General features: G+C 40.5%; 1 protein-coding gene across 51 annotated transcripts in view; it reads right to left on the bottom strand.

The window, feature by feature from the left end:
• Positions 1-20,195, bottom strand: part of Ank2 (ankyrin 2) — a 575,390-nt gene that overhangs the window by 26,867 nt on the left and 528,328 nt on the right. For 28 of the 51 annotated variants that reach the window (XM_087627845.1, XM_087627842.1, XM_087627856.1 and 25 more), the window contains 10 exons: positions 18,391-18,615; positions 15,703-15,857; positions 12,806-13,017; positions 11,830-12,034; positions 10,202-10,298; positions 8,730-8,958; positions 7,791-7,916; positions 5,991-6,113; positions 4,200-4,232; positions 2,423-2,444 (listed from right to left, as the gene is read on the bottom strand). In XM_087627845.1, coding sequence (XP_087483971.1) covers positions 2,423-2,444; positions 4,200-4,232; positions 5,991-6,113; positions 7,791-7,916; positions 8,730-8,958; positions 10,202-10,298; positions 11,830-12,034; positions 12,806-13,017; positions 15,703-15,857; positions 18,391-18,615 — 1,427 coding nt within the window. 51 annotated transcript variants of the gene reach the window in all.

The raw sequence follows: 20,195 nt of genomic DNA on the forward strand, positions 1-20,195 counted from the left end.
GCGGACTGGCATTTCATCTAAGGGAAATCCACACCTAACAATGACACGTGTCTCATGCTGGGAGGCATGACCCTTTCCTTGGAGGAACCTCCTTGCTTAGAAGTGTACTAGACCGATCAAGGAGGAGGATAAAGGAAAGGGAAGACAAACGACGGAAACAGCAGTGGTGACTGAACGTGTATGTGAATTCAGAGTTTCAATGTGATGCATGGCAACCCAAATTAGAGACAGTCACACAGGACACACGCACAGTTGATGTAAGCCAAGTTATTTCCATGCAAAGCAAAGGTGGGGTAAAACCGCTGGGCAGGGGCAGCCTTGCAGAAAAGCACGGGCAGGAGGGTGGTAAGAAATTAGAACAAAAATGTAAAAGGTTACTGTGGTGAAGCGTGCTTACCTCCCTATGCCTAAGTTGGTTTGACTACACTGAAGTCACGGGTCAGGAGGCCTTTTAACCACCAACAGAGAGGAAGAAACCCTCAGGGTTGGCTTATCCAAAGACTTATCTATATGGAAATTATATAAGGGTTGCCTTAAACTGAAAACCACAGACAAATAAGAATCTACATTTGAAATCTGGAAGATATTCAAAGTATCCAGGTGTCGTTCAAGAGAATCCTTGACATTATAGCAATATGGGTGATATTACTAATTTTTTAACTGACTCAGACCAGTAATTTTTAATTCCTACTAGCTTGTACAAAGGAGTAAAGGAAGGGATCATTTAAGTCTACATAATAGCCCTAAAGAAGAAAGAGGAAGAGAAAAATATCACTTAAAAAAATCAGTGAAAGCAACAGTAGTATGTGTCATAAATAGAATGCCTCCTCTGGACAGAATTTGTATTTGTTCAGAGGATAGCATGTGTGTATGTGAGTGTGTGTGTGTGTGTGTGTGTGTGTGTGTGTGTATGTGTGTGTATGTATGTGTAATTTATATATAAAATATATTAAGGGGTTGGGGATTTGGCTCAGTGGTAGAGTGCTTGCCTAGCAAGCGCAAGGCCCTGGGTTCAGTCCCCAGCTCCAAAAAAAAAGAATAGAAAAATATATATTAAATAAATTTATATTAATACTGATTTGTTTAGTCATATAAATTATTGAAGATATCAGCACCTCAGATAGTTTCATTTTGAATGCGGATTGAACGTAAGGGTAAGCCTCAGTTAAAGCCATCCCAATAGGACAGCAGTAAGCTACAATATGCTAAGACTTCAAAAGAACATGTCATCAGCATGGTGTTTAAATGAGATCTACCCCCCACAAATCTTGGGTATTTTAATGCTTGGTCCCTAGTTGGTGGCTCTCTTCTGAGACTTAGGAGGTGTAGCATCGCTGGAAGAAGAGGTCACTAGGGGTAGACAGACTTTGAAGTTTCCAGACTCCAGCAGTCTGCCACCTTACTACCTTTGCTCTGCCAACTGGAACTCCAAACCATCTGGAACCTCAAGCCCCAGATAAAATCTTCCTTCTGTAAGTTGCTTTGATCATGGTGTTTTATCACAGCAACGGAACAGTAACTAATACAATTGGGGCAGAAAGATGATGACCCACACATATCTCTGTGGCCTTTCCATTCAGGATGTTGCCCTCAGATAAGATGAATCACTATAAATCTTAATCATTAAAGTTACAATGTTTTTTCTCAAGGGTTCAAGGCATAATACAAAGGAAAAATCTAAAATTCAACTTGGGTTTCTGTACAAGAAGCCAGAGGATCAGGAAATAGGCTGACACTGTATTCTGTTGAGGATTTCAAGTTGTTCTTTAAACATAGCCACATGAGGACACACTGTGGTCAGCAGCTTTATCTGGGATACTTTAATTTTTGCATTCTTGTCTTTTTATTTTATTTTCTTTGAATTTTTCACAGAATTCTGTTAGGTCTCACCTAAAGGGTTCAGATGCGCTTCACCACAGTAAGAGAGGAAGGGGTGGTAGGGTGTGTCAAGGGGTGAGCTTCGGCTAAGAACTATTAGACAGTATTACTTTTGTCTGGCATGCCCTTCCGAAGGAAAGGCTCTCTACAGTGGTCACCGTAGATAGATGTAAAAGTAATACTGTCATGTCAGTGCTTAAAAAATAATGAGGTGACAGTGTTATGCTAACAAAAGGACAAAACGGTAGGGTAGCTTTCTAAACAGGCTGGACAGCAATGCCAGGAGTGACAGGGATGTCAAAAGAAAGTGAATGCTTAAATGAATAATCACTGCATTATTATTGCTCGTTAGATCACAGATTAGGTCTACTATGATTTAACTGGCCAAGCTGCTTTCATCAATGTCTATTAATGATTAATAAGAATTATAGACAAATGTAATTATTATAGTGGTTAGTAATGGCAACTAGCTTGCATCTTAATTCATGCTTCTCTTCAATATAGCCAGCTTTCAAACAAACTCAATTTTTATTTAAAGTCTTACTTTTTTCTGATGTCATACCGATCTGAAAGAAAACATACACAAATTCAGTGGTTACAAAAGAGCTCTCGGCTCAGAGTCTCTTACGTGCACAGCAAGAATCTATTTGTAATTGTATACCTGAGAGTGACATCAGCTAAGGCTTGTATATATAAACACATTCATATATCGCTTCTAGATACTATAGAAATATATAGATAATATATAAACTATATTGTATTCCTGAGAAGAGATGACCCCATCGGTGTCTGATGTAAGAAATTCACAGTAGGGAAAGGCCATGAAGAAGGTGAAGTCAATATTAAGCTATAAGTGCCAAATTAATGGAGGAAAGAACAAGAGAACGGCAAAGCATGCTGGGAGGTGCATTCTACAGACGCTATAGACGCCATCTTGTAGCAATAGTGAGCCAGAGCTCTAACCGCTGTACTTTAGGAAGACTAGGAAGACTAGAGACCTCCTGGAAGTATTTCATGGGGAGTGGGGGTGTGTGCAGGGTATGTATCTGATGGAATTAGTTTGTTTATGAACACAACAAAGTTGGTTTCCTAGTTTAAGGGCTAGGGTGACAGAATCACAGAGCTCAGGAAGGAAACCGAATGTGTCACAGTGACGCACACAGGAGAATGAGTGACCAGTCAAGCATCCTTTGTCGGTGTGTGTGAGAGATGGACATCTCACATCTGTTTTGTAGCTTCCTATGACAGAAATGGGGGATATGGGGCAGTCCTCTGAACTAAGGCCGTACATCTGAGGCTGGTGGACACAGAATGGTTATTATACTTTTCCTTGCACTTTTATAATTCAGATGCATTAGCATAACATTTAAAAATGATAGTATATTAAAAATGTATGCACTAATGATAATTAGTTTTGGAAACTTAAGTGCCTATAATAATGGGTAAATATAAAGAGGTCTCCAATGAGTTCTTTCATTTTTGTTATGATATTGGGTGTTTTCAGACCTTTAAAAGGAGATAAACACACATTGGTTTTAAAAATTGGAGTGCATATGACCAGATATCTACTTTGTCCAAGGCACCCTCTTTAGAATTTGTTTCCTGTATATGTATGTAATTTCTCACAGAAGATAGGAGAGAAACCCACGCTAGTGAGGTGTGTGGAACACTATGCTTTGCAAATATATTTTATGAAGAATGTTCATTATTACTATATATTTATATTTTAATCTTGGACCCTAACAATTGGACTATGTTCTCCTAAAAGTTAACCATTTCCATAGTGATTCTCAATCTTGGTGTTAGGACCACATTATATTCCTAAAAGTTACTAACTTTCACTTATATAAGCTACGCATAAACAAATCTGCACGTTGCATATTGGAGCTAAGATGATTCAAGAACCCAGAAATGCCCCAGCACACACCCTAACAATCGCCAGTGTGATGACGTCATCACAGGCACAACCTGTGATGTGCTATGAGGCTATGAGATCTATAAAGCAAACCACTGTGCGTAATCACCATTATCTTCAGACATCCTCAGACTAGCCTTTGAGTGTCTCTCAGATGACGGCCATTAGGAGTTGTGGAGAGATACCAACTATTGTATAACAGGCAAAAATAAATAAGGAAACTGTGATTTTCCGAACACCGTTCACCAGATACAAAAACATAGGATCAGAGAGGTTGACTAAGGTTCTGCTCATCTATTTCCTAAGACTCGCTGTCTATTTCTTTAAAGTCAGAGGTCAACCACATGTTCTCTTTAGTGGTACCAGCAATGACACAGCGGGAACAGTGTTGCTGTTGTAAAATTACCTCTTCCTCCTGCTCTTGATCGGACTCCGATTCCTTGATGCCCCAAGATGTCGTGCAAGATGGGAAAGAAGAGAGAAAGAAGAAAACGTTTAGAAGAAACAAGTAAAAATATCCCACCTATAAGCGTCAAGCAGGCACAGGGTAAACTCAGACTGCTTTCTTAAATAGTTTATAGAAGACAAACAGTTAAAGAAGACTAATCAAAGTTTATATATCTAAAGATACAAAAGGACCAAATGATGGATATGCTAATTTCTGACCCAAGGTCACCGTCAGTCTCAAAGCTTGATATTTAATTTGTCTGGTGGAATTGGTCTACAGAAATGATGGTGATGCTATCCCAGTTACTATGGATACTGACTGAAAATGTCGACCATCATTAGTAAGATTATGTTGGAAACATTTTAATACTCAGGGATGACATTATTATAATAGAAAGTTAGCAAAGTCTCAAGCATATCTTAGATATGCAATATTAGGCATCTACTCTTAAGTTACTAAATAGAAAGTCATCCCTGAACACCCAAAATTAATAACTCTATGTGCTATAACTTGCCTCAAAAAATATAAAATAAATGTTTTTTTTTTCTCCACAGAACATGGATAGCAGCTCACTGCGACCAGTCAAACCACAGTCACACTGATATTGGTGGCCTGTGTACTTCTCCTGTGAGTTGCCACTCTGCCTCTGGAGATGACAATGCCCAAGTGCGTTTGTGTCATGAGATTACAATTACATCGTATTTCCTTGGTTGGTCTATCTATCGCTACATTCCCGTTGTGGCATACCATGCATATAATACATGAAAATAGATATCCAATTGCCTTTTTAATTATTAAGAACTGTCAACAGTAAACATATGCTAGGATCCCGCCTAGCTGGTGGCTATTTCCAAAAATGAGTATTTAAACCAGTATACACTGCAGCAACTATGATGGGGTAAAAGTAATATAGAGAGTTCTTGGTTCTGTCGACTCAAGATCAAAAGTTTTAAGTATCTCCCTACTTCCCTTCCAGGTCTCAGCACCTCTGTTTGCCCCTTCGTCAAGTGCAGAACGAACTGAACACTTGCAGTAGCTATGCACCGACTACCGTCGGCGGCTGGCTATATAAGATGGTATTAGTTTAAAGAAAAACAAACACTTTCAAAATAACGTTGCCCACTCACTTAACTGATTGAGTTGCCTTCTTTGACACAACCATAGCAGTAAAACAATTATGTCATGGGAAAGATTTGGGGAGAAAGTAATACTAGGCACACTTGGGTTAGGAATTAACAAAACTTTACAGTGGTGCCTCAAACGTACTCCTTCCATCAGGAGGATATGTTTGTACCGATCATGTTAAATGAACTGGAAAGTCAGTTTAAAATTCAATTATTAAATCGGGCAGGCTAGGAGATGAGCAGGTAACTACTTCCGTAGAAGATAAAATACAAGGCTTTTGCTTTGAACCTTTAAGTTGACCCCACTCAGAGTGGGTAGCGAGCAGAAGCTAAGACACTAACATCCTGGTGGGAGGCAGTGCATCATGTGACCCCAGGAAGGCTCACAGAAACAAGAATGGGGACAAAGACAGGTTTTTTTTCTTTCAAATTTAGTACAAAAACCCCATTAAACCTTAGACTCATATTTTTCTCTGCCATATCTGATCTATAGCAATAAAAGCATCCATCAAAGTGCATGAAATGCCAAAGTGATTAGCACAGGTGCTTGTGTTCTGTGTCTGATAAAGAAGCTGAACGTCCAGCTCTATGCTGTCTGAGAACACGGCAGCGGACATCACGATACCTTGGCATAAATCGGCAGGGTGATGTTTAAGTTGCAAATAGCTTGATGCACCAGTCCTCTTGTGGATTTGGGTTCCTTCATAAATGAGAGTCGCCCGCAAGGTTCCTGGGTTGTGTCACGTACCTTGAACGAGAAAGACATATGTTCTTCATCTACATCTGACAGCCGGGGTGGTTTAGAGGGGAAATAATTTCAACTGGGTAACACTTAACGGAGGGACATAAAATCCACAAGGACCCAAAGCTCTTCCCTTTTCTATTCTGCTGTCATTTATAACACTTTGAAAACGTCTTCCCAGCATGTTTGCTTTCTGAAGTATGAATGAAAAGACTGTATGTTTTTTAAGGTAGACAACAGGATGGTCTGATATGCACCCAGTGTAAACTGAAGCCAACAGTCATGCTAATCTACAGGTGCTGCTTCACATGAAAGTCTCCATTTGTTTGGGGTGAGGACACTAGATACTTTCAGATCTCACAGCAAATTTCAACTATAAAATAATAATTAAATGTAGTTCCATTTCTATGCATTAGGTCTCAAGAACTAATTCACCTTTTTAAAAACTGTGGTAAAATATTCCTTCTACAAAACTGTTCATTTCTACTATTTTTAAGTGCTGTGAAGCATGTTCATGAAGTTGTACAATCACCACCACTTCTCAGAGCTTTCAATCCACCCAGACAGAAAGTGTTCCCAGTACACATTTCTTTCCCATGCCCTGTCCCTGACCATCTCCATGCTTGTTTGTGTTCCCATGGATTTGTAAAATGGAGTCACATAGTATTTTCCTTGTGTTTTATTGACTTAGCACAACACATCCAAGTTCATTGCATCATCAGAACTTCATTTCATTTTAACTGTGGTATTCGTAATAGAAAACACCATTATAACCACTTTAGGTGTATTCTGTGGCACAAATACATGTGCTTTGTTATCTAAGTATCACCACCATCCATTCTCATGCATAATTGCTTCCATGTATTAAGCAATCACTCTCTTCCCCCACCCCCTTTCTCATGATAGCCACCCTTTTACTTTCTATCTTTTATGCTCCTGGGTATTCTATGCTAAATGGAGCCATTCATATTGATTTTTCTATAAAGCTGAATTGATAAAAGTAAATCTATAGCTCTAACTAGAAACAATTTCTTATTGCACTATGATATTCTGGGTCTTTTGAGACATTATTACAAAAAGTTGTCAGTGTTCCTCTGGTCGCTACATTAGTTACATTCACATACACTTTAAAAATCTCAGCATGGCCATCTGAAAATAACAGTAACGAAGAAATAGGAGGGCTGGAAGCTTAAGTCACCAGTACAGTCATTGCTTATTAGTAACTAGGTGTGAGAATCTAAGTTCATTCTCAACAACACACCCACACACATACATATACAAACTCACACATATACATACACACTCAAAGGCACATACACACACATACAATCACATACATACACACTCACATACAGACACACACACACACACACACTCATACACATACATACTCACACACACACAAGATGACTTGCTTTCTAATCTGGGAAGCAGCAGATAATGTTCTACTTAATACATTGATCCTAGTTTATCCTCGTTCCCATCATAAATGTATTCTCTCATTAAAGATTATGATTGAATTTGAACTTCAAAAATAAAATGTGTTTTGCAAACGCTTCTAAATATGCTTTAAAATCACTGGAAATGTTTGAAAATCACATATTCTTGCTATGAAAGTAACTGAAAACAGCACTCGTACTTAAATAGCTGTCTAAGTAATCCAGAGTTTTATGTATGCATTACCTTGACAAAGAGAGGAAGTCTGTTTTCTTTGAAGGCAAAAAAACTGAATATATGATGTTGACCACTCTTGGTTAGTGGTACCAGGTTGCCAAAGCAGTCAACATAAATAGGTTTTCCTTCTAAAACCTAAGAGAAAACAGAGGCCAGCATGCAATGAGATAATAAGAATCACTTTTATGTCACTTATACAAGCAAAGTAGGAGGGTTTTTGGAAACTTCAGTTCTGAAAATACACATACAGACAATGTTCATACAGCTGATTGACATCTGTCGATCATATGTGACAGTGCTCACACAGCTGATTGACATATATCACATACATGACAAAACATGCACCAACTTTTCTTCCTGCTACTGAGTATCTTCAATTGCATGGTAACATTCAACTTTCTCATTTTTAATGTTATATCATGATACCCACAAAGACCTATATATATCTGTACCTAAATGTAAACTTTGCATTACGTGACTTTTGACATCACAATGAGGCAGAACACAGGATGTCAGTATCTAAACATCTATAATGATGAGAAATTATTAAAAAAGAAATCAATGTAAAAACGTACTTATCTGGACTAACACTTAAACAAAAGGAAGTACTTTAAAAGAAAATCCATGAAGATAAAACATCTAAGCTGCTATCGTTATGACAAACTCTTAGACACCTACGTACTCTGAGATTATCAATAACTAACAGTTTTATTTCGATAAAAATAAATTTTAAATAAAAATACATTTTATAGGAATTCATCTACATATGTAGAGACCATCCATTTATGATCCAAATTGTCAGAAAAAAATTCATATTTTGAACACTGGCCTTCAACCAATAGAAATGTAGATTTAGATTGGCCTTCCTTTTGTTGAGCAAACCTTCTTCCTATGATAACTGGATAACAAATGACCTGATAGTGAAGCTACACAGTACAGCATTCCTACCTCCACATCTCTGCTCCTGGCCACCTCAGAGAAGTTTTCTTGTTGTTCAAGGGTCTTATCTACTTTGTCATCTGTCATACAGAAACACCGCAACCTGGCTTCAATGGGGTCATGTGACTTGGCAAACACTACAAATTTGGCCATATATGGTACACAGATAATTTCTCTATACACTTGTGATGCAAAGGCCACAGACTCCTGAATCTGTCGACAGTCTATCAGCCAGAACCTACAAAAGGAAAGAAAACCAGTTACCTCGAGTTTACAGTGTCACTTGAAAACAGATCGATTCCTTCAATACAATCAATAGAGTCATCAAATGTTTCTTGGAAAGGAAAGACATGGGAGGGGGAAATGACTAGAGGAGGCTGAGGTAAGGGAAACAGAGGCAGAAATAGCAAGGAAGGCAACAGGAAAGACAGGAGGTCTAGAGGTGTTAGCAAAGAGAGATACATGAGGTATGTTCTAAGATCAACTGTGACTATACTCCATGTACAATACACACTTACAAGAAGTTCGTATGTAACATACTACCACGCATAATAAACACATTCAACAAAGATTATACCCCTCCCGAAGCAAAGAAAAACAAAACAAAAAGATTGGATTAATTATTCTAGTTGTGTTTCTCCTTTTGGAAACTCTGCTTCCTAACCAGTCTCTCGACATACCCATTGCTTTTGAGTTCCTTGGTAATAAAATAAATAACTAAAATAAAAAGTAATATAACTCTTCGGTAATTAAAAGTTCAGTATCAGACACTACGAAGTTGATATTTTTGAATGAGTTCCTGCTTTCCTTGATTCCTCTCCTATTCATTTAACCTTCTGAAGGTTTCAACATCATGTCCTCATCGCTTCATTCTCTAAGGGGTTCACCAACCACTGAGACTAAATCAAACCAACCAGAAATGTGAAAGTGTTTTTTTACCTGAAGACCATATGAATGGGAACTAATATTAAATTTCGATTGTGGCGTGTAAAAGAAATAACCAGAAGATCCCTCCAGCCTCTTAAAGAAGTGTAACATGCAAATATGTTTGGGTGAATAACACACTGATTCTTCAGCCACTAAGCAAGATACACTGACTGAACTGTGTGCTTTGGTAACAATAACTGTTTGGTTATTGAAAAGGCAACTCTTCGTGCTGCTTGGTTGATAACAGGAAATTTCTCATTCCTTGGGAACTGGAAACATCAGCTGTGCCTGCCAAAGCTAACATCAGAATCATAGAACCAAAGCAGATGGACACTTATTTTCCATAGATTCTATCCTGACTGGCAGGATTTGGCCACTGTGCTATTACTGTTCATGTCAACTTAGATGTAGACTTTACTTAATGTTAAACAACAATAAAAATCCCTTTGAGAGAATTAAGAAACAATATCAAATAGCAAAAAGAAAAGATGATTTTGAGAAGAAAGAAAAAGAAATACAGTGAGTGAGCTTTTCTCTGCCGCGCACACACATACCTGGCAGACACGTTGGTTGTAAAGGAAACACACTCATTGACAAACGTTAGGGGTGTAGTTCCTGTGATGTCTTCCCACTGGGCAGGCGTAGTTCCACCTGAGAGAGCGCAATTGTGGAGGATAATTGGGCAAAATTAGAGACACGGGGTTGTAAATCTTTGTGCTTCTGACAATTGACCTGTGTAACCCCTCCATCCCACAAAAGGACACGAGGAAAGTAAAATGAGCTGGGACACAGGTTAGGGGTAGAGCGTTTGCTTAGAGTGTACACAGCCCCATGTTCTATTCTCAGTACAAAACCAAACCAAACCTAAACAAAACAACTTTCAGGGCTGAGGATATGTAGCTCGGGAGTACACTACTTGCCTTACCTAGCAAATAATATGTCCTAGGTTCGGTGGCCAGCACCAAATACATTAATTAACTAATTAATTAGTGAAATTAAATTAATTAAAAATTTTAATTAAATTAAAATGAGAGGGTACAAAATATCATAAATTGAATACCAAAAATCATAAATCAAAACTCCATACTAAGGAGTGACACTTAAAAAAAAGCAGACACCACCACAAGGTAAACTAAATTTAAGGGAATATCTATCTGTCTTGGCATTCCGTCCTTGGCCTCCTACATAGCCTTCTGGGAGAAAAAATACAAATCAATGGTTTGATCCAATGTTGAACTCTGCAGGCTACAAGATGTTCCCATTAGTGCATCAGCAGCAGGACTGTGTAGGGGGGTGACCCCCTGCTCACTTGGTTAGCTCTGAGGCCTGGTCCACAGGAGGAAACTCGGGTATAGTAAGTACCCTGAACACAGCCAAAATCTATGGCTAGGGAAAACTATTGTTGTTTTGCTAAATGGTCATACTGTTGGGCTGCCTTGTAAATATTTATCTTTATATCCATAGATGTGAGCCTTGGTCAGAGAAGCTCCTTGTAGATGTAGGTAGTGGTTAATACAGAGAAGCACAACTGCTCATGTGCCGAGTATAAGCAATTGTTCTGTTATTCCCGCCAACAACAGGTGGGGCCTCTCTCATCCTGCCCTGCCGTGGGGCTCAGGGAACATTGAGGGAGAGAGAGGAAGCCAAGTAAGAGCCGCAGTATGAGGAGGGGTGCTGTGAGACGCTGCAGCTGCACGTGGGCTGTTAGATGGGTCAACTCACAAGACTGGGTTGCCTGCACAAGATCAGCCCAGGACAATAGACAGGGGGGAGCCAGTGGATGGCATCATACAATGCATATGAGCAGCACTCAGTGGCTTAAAAAGTAAAACTAAAAACATTTACTTTAAAAATGACTCCATATGTAAATATGTAATAGTCTGATAGAGAACATTGTTTGGTGGGTAACTCATTTTTTCACCTTTTGTCCACATAGGTAATTAAAAGATGCTTTTCCTAAATTGGTGCATTTAACACCACAGCTTTTTGATACAGGGCCTTTTCATATCGGGCACACAGTTCTTGAACTCATAATCCTTCTGCCTCCGCCTTCCAAATACTGGGATTACAGACATTCACCTATTTCTCAACTTCCACAGCTATCTGTGGTAAAAGTCACTCAGTTTTTTACTCTGTTAAGTACCTTCTAGAACTTTCTACGATACAGTTATACATGGCTTACCTGTTATGCTGCACAGTAATCTTAAGGTTGGAGCATCTCCCCCAAAACCATTTAGCATGACGTCGCTTGAAGCCTTGGGGACAGGAATAGTCATAGTGATTGGCTTGTGGAATTTCCTTCTCCTGGGTTCCAAAGTGACTATTGGGCTGAAGGTTGCTTTGTTCCCTAGGATCTTCTTCACCAGCTCACTGTGCATAGGCTGAGCCTTTCGAGGTAGGAAAAAACATTAGCTATATATAGTACTACACTTAATGTCAAACACACATCATATCCAGACGAACATCGCTTTTTACCTCACAAATGAGTTTGGTGGATTTAAATGTGGAAGTTCTAAGTTTGGTACTATTAAGCAATACACACACCCACATACACATACATACACACACACATGTATGTGTGTTAATATATTGCATATATATATATATACACACACACATATATACATACACATACATATACATACATACACACATACATACATGCATACACAGACATACACACACATACACACACGTATGTGTGTGAATATATTGCATATATATACACACACATACATACATACACATACATACACACATACATACATATACACACATACACACATATGTGTGTATATATTACTTATATATGTATATATACACACATACATACACACACATACATACATACACACACATATACATATCTATCTATTGTAATAGATGTGTGTATAGATTCATTCACGCTACAGTATATGTATGCAGGTCAGACGACAACTTGAGGAAGTTCTCATCTTCCATCATACGGGTTTCCGGAATCAAACTCAAGTAGTCAGACTTCGGAACAAGCTCCTGCACCAGCTTAGTTGTCTCATCCGTTAGCCTTTGCTCACTCGGGATAACTTTGTTTAGGTGACATTTCAACTCTCATTTGAAAAGCTGATTCTCACAATGGTAGTAAACCCCTACAGGATCATCCGCATCCTTCCCGGACATACCTGTAAGCCTACACGGATGCGCTTGGTGAGCGCGCCCTCTGGGAAGACAGCTTGCACCTGTGATACCACTGTGCTGCTCAGCACTCCACCCTCGGGGCCAATCAGATTGCTGTCCTGTTTGATGCGAGACACTACTGCAAAGTACTGTGGGAAGTCACGGGTGATGATGCGGCAGATGCGTTTCTTTTCCAGGTCTTCCGGACTGTCCAGCACTGAGACAAGAAATGATCCATCTTCATAGAGCACGTGACTCCCAAGAACATCCTAGCAGACTCATAGGTGCAGTTAATCGTGAACAGGGGAAGCAGCAAGGCTCCCTTTAACTAAGGTTAAAACACAAGGCTATCCTGACACCACAGATAAATATCGGGGGTAATTTATCAGCTGTCAGCAGTTAGCACACTTCAGGGAAACCAGGCCTTTCCAGAACACTGTAAAAGAAATGCACTTTGGGCCAGAAGCATCATGCCATGCTGTCTCTGTAAGAGCATTTGAGGGCAAACCTGTAGTGGGAATGAAAATGTGCTATTCTTGGTTCGTGTGATGGAGAGGAAGTTGCATTTGAACTCCTTTCCTTTACAAATCTCAGTGTTAGCTCAAAGACCAGCTATTGTGGTTTTAAGAAATTATATTGTCCTTTGGGTTGTGGGAGAGTACTCCGATAATAAACTCTGCAGTGAATAGGTAATGTTTCTCTTTATATATTCTGTCCTGTGGCATGGTTCGTGTCTGGGCTCAATATCAGGGTTTCAACATTCCTCTGGTGCTAATGACTTACCAATTACATTACCTAATGACTTACCAATTACATTACCTAATGACTTTCCAAATATGTTAACCTAATGGCAGAGGACGGAATCTATAAATTACTTTAGTGTAGGTAATTAGGGCAATACAAAAAATTTGATTTGAAATAGAGGAAAAACTGTACTAAATGTATCAGTAAATTTAAAAAACTGTAGAAATAGTTGCTTAGTCTTAGAATTTGTTTAAAATTCACTATAAAGTAGTAACTGTTCACTGACTACTTGGCATGAGTAGATATTAAATAGTGGTAGTCCTAGGGTCTGATCACAAGCAGTAGGAGAGTAGTCAATATTATAGCCGAAACCTATAAAAGAACATATTTCTAAATGTGAACATATCAAACCGATTCTTTGGCTTTAAAGTGAATTCCCTCTATGTGCCAATCATTACAATTGTTTATCCAAGGACAGGACATTAATGTGCATGGTGGCATCAATGATAGGTGACCACTCAGAAGAAAATGCCCAAAACCACTATAATGCTAGCAAGTAAGAAGGCTCCAAGAAATGGAAGGAGCTGGATGTTGTCACCTTCACTGACAAGAACTCTGATCCTTTCACTTCGCTTTGAAGAAACTGACCTACATACCAGACAGTGCACTTCCTGACATCCAATCCTTTATTCTTATTCAACCCCAACAGGAGCAGAAAGAGATAAAGAAGGAGCTGCAGGCAGGCTGCTCCTCGCAGATAAACTTGACAGAGGGCTGCCCTTTGCCCCTTGTTCTAGCCCTCTACAAACATGGCATGCTCCTGGCAATGAGGCAAGGGCCTTTTTCTGTTCTGTAGTTACTTGAAGTGGCATGCACCATGCACTGGGGCTGGCACCTCTCCTCTCTGCAATTTATGGAGTCTAAGGATGAGCCCCTCCCTCCAGTCAAACAGGTATTCCAATCAGTGCCTAAATGGTTTGAAGAGATTTGGGGATTACAGTTTGGAGTTCTCATTTGAAGGCAAAGTTCCACAAGAAGATATGTGTATGATAAATCTGTGTGAAGATATGTATATGATACATCTGTGTGAAGATATGTGTATGATAAATCTGTGTGAAGATATGTATATGATACATCTGTGTGAAGATATGTGTATGATAAATCTGCGTGAAGATATGTATATGATACATCTGTGTGAAGATATGTGTATGATAAATCTGCGTGAAGATGTGTATATGATACATCTGTGTGAAGATATGTATATGATATATCTGCGTGAAGATGTGTATATGATACATCTGTATGAAGATATGTATATGATATATCTGTGTGCAAGCCGGTCTTCCATAAGTCTCCATAAGAATGACTGAATAAGCCTAATGTTCCTGTCTCTTTAATAGTAGAAAGCTTAAAGGAAATTACATTATTGTATAAGATAGTAGTCATAGGTAGACTAAGTATCTCAACAGAATACTTAGAACTTTTAAAAAGTTAGTTTCTTAAACATCTAGTTTTTCTAACTTGGTATTTAAAATGTCACACGACTCCGGTGAACCATTCAACCAATAACTCAATTGTTATTGTATTCAATGCCAATTATACTCAGGATCTAGACCATACATCATACCCAGTATTGTTCAATTTCTTCAGCCACAAATGGAAATATTTATTTAGCAGGAGGGAGGGGCTCATTCTCAAGACCCCTTAGTAAATTGCATAGAGGAAAAATGCTAACCCTAATAATAAGTTCATGGCACCACAAGTAACCACAAAGCCATGCAAACCCATCCCCTCACTGCCAAGAGCATACCGAGTTGTGTACCGTTTGTCATGAAACAACATCCACTCTACTGTTAGTTTTAGGTTCAACAAAGTTTTCACTAAAAGATAGAAGCATACTGCAAATATTTGCTAAAATGAGACATTTGATACCTTAAAAGGCTTTACTTTCTTGCATTTAACATAAGCACAGTTAAGAAAAGGGATTGTCTATTAAGATTCGCTGCAGTTGGAACACAGCAGACAATGGAGTAAATAAAATACCTTAGGAGGCACACGCGTGCACACAAGGACACGGACAGCTAGATGATCTTAAAGCAGCGTGTAATCTTCATGCCTCCACCTTAGATTTCCTTTAGACCCCCTAACCCAAAAGTACCTTCATCCATGCCATTAAGGATTTCGTTCAGCTCATCTTCAGTGTATTCACAGAAATGCTCTTTCCAGCTGTCTCCATTTTCACTGCGCAGGACCACCAGCTCCCTCTCCTTTCCTCGAAGAGCGGCGAAGTGAGGGATCTCCACAATCACGGGCCTGATATAGCAATGCAGAACACTCAGTGTAGACAGGATAACCAACCCCAGGACAAGCAGCTCAACACGTTCTGTTGCAAAGTGACCTGGAATTCTGCTCATTCTAGGGGCAGGGACACAGTGGGCGCTCCTCCAGAGCCCAACGACTAACAGATGGTGGCACTGTGACACTCCACCTCAGGGGCATTGGTCCTCAAGTACATGCTTCTACGTTAAGCCAAATGATATTTCCCTGTGGGTGCATGTGGCATTCTGGAACGTCTCCTTTGATAAATGTAGGTGTTGCACATTTAACCAAAAGAAATGTACATGCATGTCTACAATGTATGCCAATCTCCTAAAAACATGTTCTACAGGTGCAAAATGACAACATGAGCTAAGAGAGACAATGGCTCAGACATTGCATAATCCAATGTGTTATAAATGAGATGTCAGAACGGTAGACTACTTGTGCTAATGAGCCATGCACTTGTGGCTTTTGCTCACACTGTCTTCATTCAAGAAATCAATAGGCATGTGCACACCTGGTGGCTCTAATGAGCCACTCAGTCAATAGCCCAGAGGTGTCCAATGCCTATTACATTCGGGATCCGGACCATGCACTGTCCTATGATCTTTAGGTCACATTCAACATAGACAGAGGCCTTCCATTCTTGAGTCCAGGTTGCTTTGAGACAGATTCCAAACTCATCATAACGACATCATCACTAGCACAGAGAGTACAACTAGGCAAATCTCATGCTTGAACGAAAATGAAGGTCACAGCACTTTAAGGGAGAAGATATAAAGAACGTCACTCAAAAAATAAAAGTCACATACCACAAGGGTCAGAAATGGTCCACTAAAGATAGGTTATACAGAGTTTAAATAATAGAGAGGGACATGTCATGGGCACAATGACGAAAAGAGAAATCATATCGCAGAAGAAGGAGAAGAATGGGGGCCAGCAGCCATCAATTTCTTTTAAGTCGCTCCTACCCAAGGAATTTGGTTCCAGGAGGCCCCAGCTGAAGGATGCGGCTGACCAAACTTTCTCCCTCATTAAGTGGGGGAGGAGCCGTTGGCAGGTGAAGTTTACTGAGTACATCCGAAGCAGCAATGAAAGAAAGAACAGAAGTGAGCTTCAGGGACCGTGTCCACAGAACCACAGCAGCGCAGGGTGAAGTTTGGTTTCACACTGCGTTTGGTTCTGCCCCCTCCATTGGTCACAAAGAGCAAGAGAACCGACACCCAGAGTGTACAACGGAGGCGCTTCTGTGCCAGGAGGGCGCATGGCTGACAAGTCTGCTCCTGGTGAGTTTCACTGCCAGGGCGCTAGCCAAAAATGGAGGGGAAAAATTGTCCTTCAGGAAAGTCGAAACTGTTGGGAATACAATAAAAACTCTGTAGAGCAGCAAGACGTTTTCAGAGATGTTCCTCAACAGCCCTGAAGGCTGTCAGAAGGCCGACAACTACCTGAGGGGGGCGGGGGCGGGCGGTCAGGCTCCGTACTGAGCACCCAAAGACTCCAACCACTGAGACATTTTCCGATGCGACCCAGAACTTCACTGGCTCCTTCCAAGGCTCTGCCTGATCAAAGCTGGGAGAGGTGGGTTCTACAAGGGGGAACTAGCAACACATCCCCTTTCGGGTGTAAATGTAATTTGGAGCAACCTGTTAACGATTTGCCCCAAATTACAGGCTTTAGAACATTCCCAGAGTTCTAAAGCAGGCAACTCTCCCCTGTATGACATTGACCACATCGGAAGGCATCCTAATTAGTAAGAAATTTCCCTCAGTCTTAAGCACCAAGACTTAAACAAAACTAGTATGTTTCAGGATTATTTGAAACTTGTCCCCACTCCCGAGCTTCCTTCTTTTGTCACCATTTGGTGGCAGCCCACACCTCTTGACACATTGAGGTGCCACTCTGTATGACAGCAGCCTTACAGACAGACAGAAGAAAGGAGAAATGACCATTTCTGCTCAAAATTGCCAAAATGAGCAATGGCAAAGGTGGATCTTATATTTTCATTTAACATGGCGACGTAATAGCTCAGGGTAGCAATTTTGAGAACAAGAAAAAAAAAATCACTTAGGCTGAATTTTCGATATTCCATGACTGACGTGCCTACTGCATTGAGCGGAAGGCTGCTGTCCAAAGAGACGGTGGCAGTTGGATTCATAGCAAGCGATTTCAAACGAAGCACATTCGTTTCTTTACATTTTGCCTCTGAGCCGCAGACAAGAAGCAGCAATACCTACCAATGCCTAAACCACATAGTTACCCCACTGGCAATTCTGGTAGCTATTCCCACGTCCAAGAAAAAGTACCAGCAATGTGCATGTTTAACTCACTGGCCCCTGACCGTGGAGGCATGGAAGTGAAGTCAAGGATCAAGGCACTGCTTCCAATTTTCAAAAAGAAAAAGTCGCTACAGCCGATTTTTTTTTCAACACGGCTTGACATACCTTTCGTGTTGCATCCCATTGATCTCGGGTAGAGGGCACAAGCCCATCGGAGACTAAGTAGGAGGCTTATGGGAAACCCTTACCCAAGGAACTGAGCTCCGGAAGGTCCGACTTCAATCAGGCGGCTGGCCAGGCCTTCTCCTTCCACCATGGGTGGCATCGTCGCCAGTCTGTGGCGTTTCACAAGGCGGCAGGTGACTCGAGTCGGGGCTGTGCATTTCCGAGGTGGGATAATGATTCTGAGCCCATTGTGTCTGCACCCTCGCATGGCACCACCACGGGCATCCACCATAAAACTGACTAGGAAACTGAAAACCGAAATGGAATATTAAACGTACTTCAAAGCAGCACAGGAGATAAACACGCTCTGTGAGGTTAGCTTTCTCCATACTGTTTATTTTCTCAGAACAATTCTTTCAAATGTAAATGCCATGTGGAAAAGCATTTTTTTGGAAAGGCATTTTTTAAGTTTATACTAATATCCTAATTTCTATTTTTTTTAAAATTTGTGTATAATCTTCATATGCTACCAAAGGATTATTCCAATTTTTGTTGGTAACTGGAAGGGAATTGCTCAGAACATGGGCAAGCCTTCTGTCTTTTTATCTGTCCTAGGGAATCCACATGTTCAAATAAAGACCAAATTGTACTTTTTTAAAGCTTATTCAACTTTACACCTGTTTAGCTTATTTCAGTGTAACGTCACAATTGAAAGAACAACCTAAAGGCCACATTGCAAGGTCAAATCCAGACTGCCACTGTGTCCTGCCCGCAAACCGTCCTTCTCAGGATGCAGATCTTTAACTGGTTATGAGATATTAAAACCTGCCTTAAACAGAACCAACCAGTTTTCTGGTTAAAATTGCATTGGCACCTTTAAGAGGCCTCTGTGCTAACCCATTCTAATTGAAACAGAAGGCGAATGGCAGAAACAAGCAGAGCCCCCTTGGCTATGTATCTGTCTGGTAAATCCAGCATGGGCAGCCTGCGCTCATACTGACAGAGGTGCTTGTGTACCATGATTTCCCTCAAATAATAATGAGCTGGAGTGGAAACTCATTTAAGCTTGCAAGAGCATCTCTGTGACTTTTGCTTCCTCTACTGCTCATTGGTCATGGCAAAAGGAACGGCAATCTCAGGTGGCTCAGGCTGTTGAGTGAGGATCTAAACTCTTAAGTTTCTTTGGGGTAGGGGGTGGTCACAAATCTGTGAGCAGCTTAGCTAGAATGCTTGTCGTCATCATGACACTCACCAAGGCCTCTTGGGCAGGCACCTCCTATAGGAGCAAAAAAATTAAATAGCACAATAATCTAGTTGCTGTGTACATGTACACGAGGATGTGTATGAACACTACGCAGGCTCATCCACAAGCACTTCAGTGTTCTCCCACTTCCGATGCGTTTGCGAAGTTTACACAATCACGACAGAATGAAAGCAACATATAGGCGTTTTATAGGTCTCCTGAGATACGGAGAGCCCCACCAAGCCAGACAACACGCCTAGATATTGCTTCCACGACAACACTGAAAACATCTGAAAGGTATTCCATCGAAGTAAGTGGTGGGATAGAAACGCAGTACATTGATGTTATTTTTAGGAGAGTGAAATATCATAGCATCCTCTTTGCAGCAGAACACAGAATGCATTAGACACGCCATTGAACAGAAAACCTGTTGCTAGTAAGAGAAATGGGTGCGGGGAAGCCCGGAGTACCCTCTGAAGCACGGCATGCAGCATGAAACCGCATGCAGGAGCCAGCCTAGGCCTACCATTCTCCCCTGGTTGCTAAGCTTTCAGGAGGGGTGAGAGCTGTTGTTATGCACAAGCAACAGTTCACCGTACGTCAACTGTTGGTGTTCTGGATATTATCAAAACACAGTGGGAAACA

This window comes from Rattus norvegicus, chromosome 2 (assembly GCF_021556685.1).
Source record: "Rattus norvegicus strain SHRSP/BbbUtx chromosome 2, alternate assembly SHRSP_T2T, whole genome shotgun sequence".
In the NCBI taxonomy this organism is placed as follows: domain Eukaryota; kingdom Metazoa; phylum Chordata; class Mammalia; order Rodentia; family Muridae; genus Rattus; species Rattus norvegicus.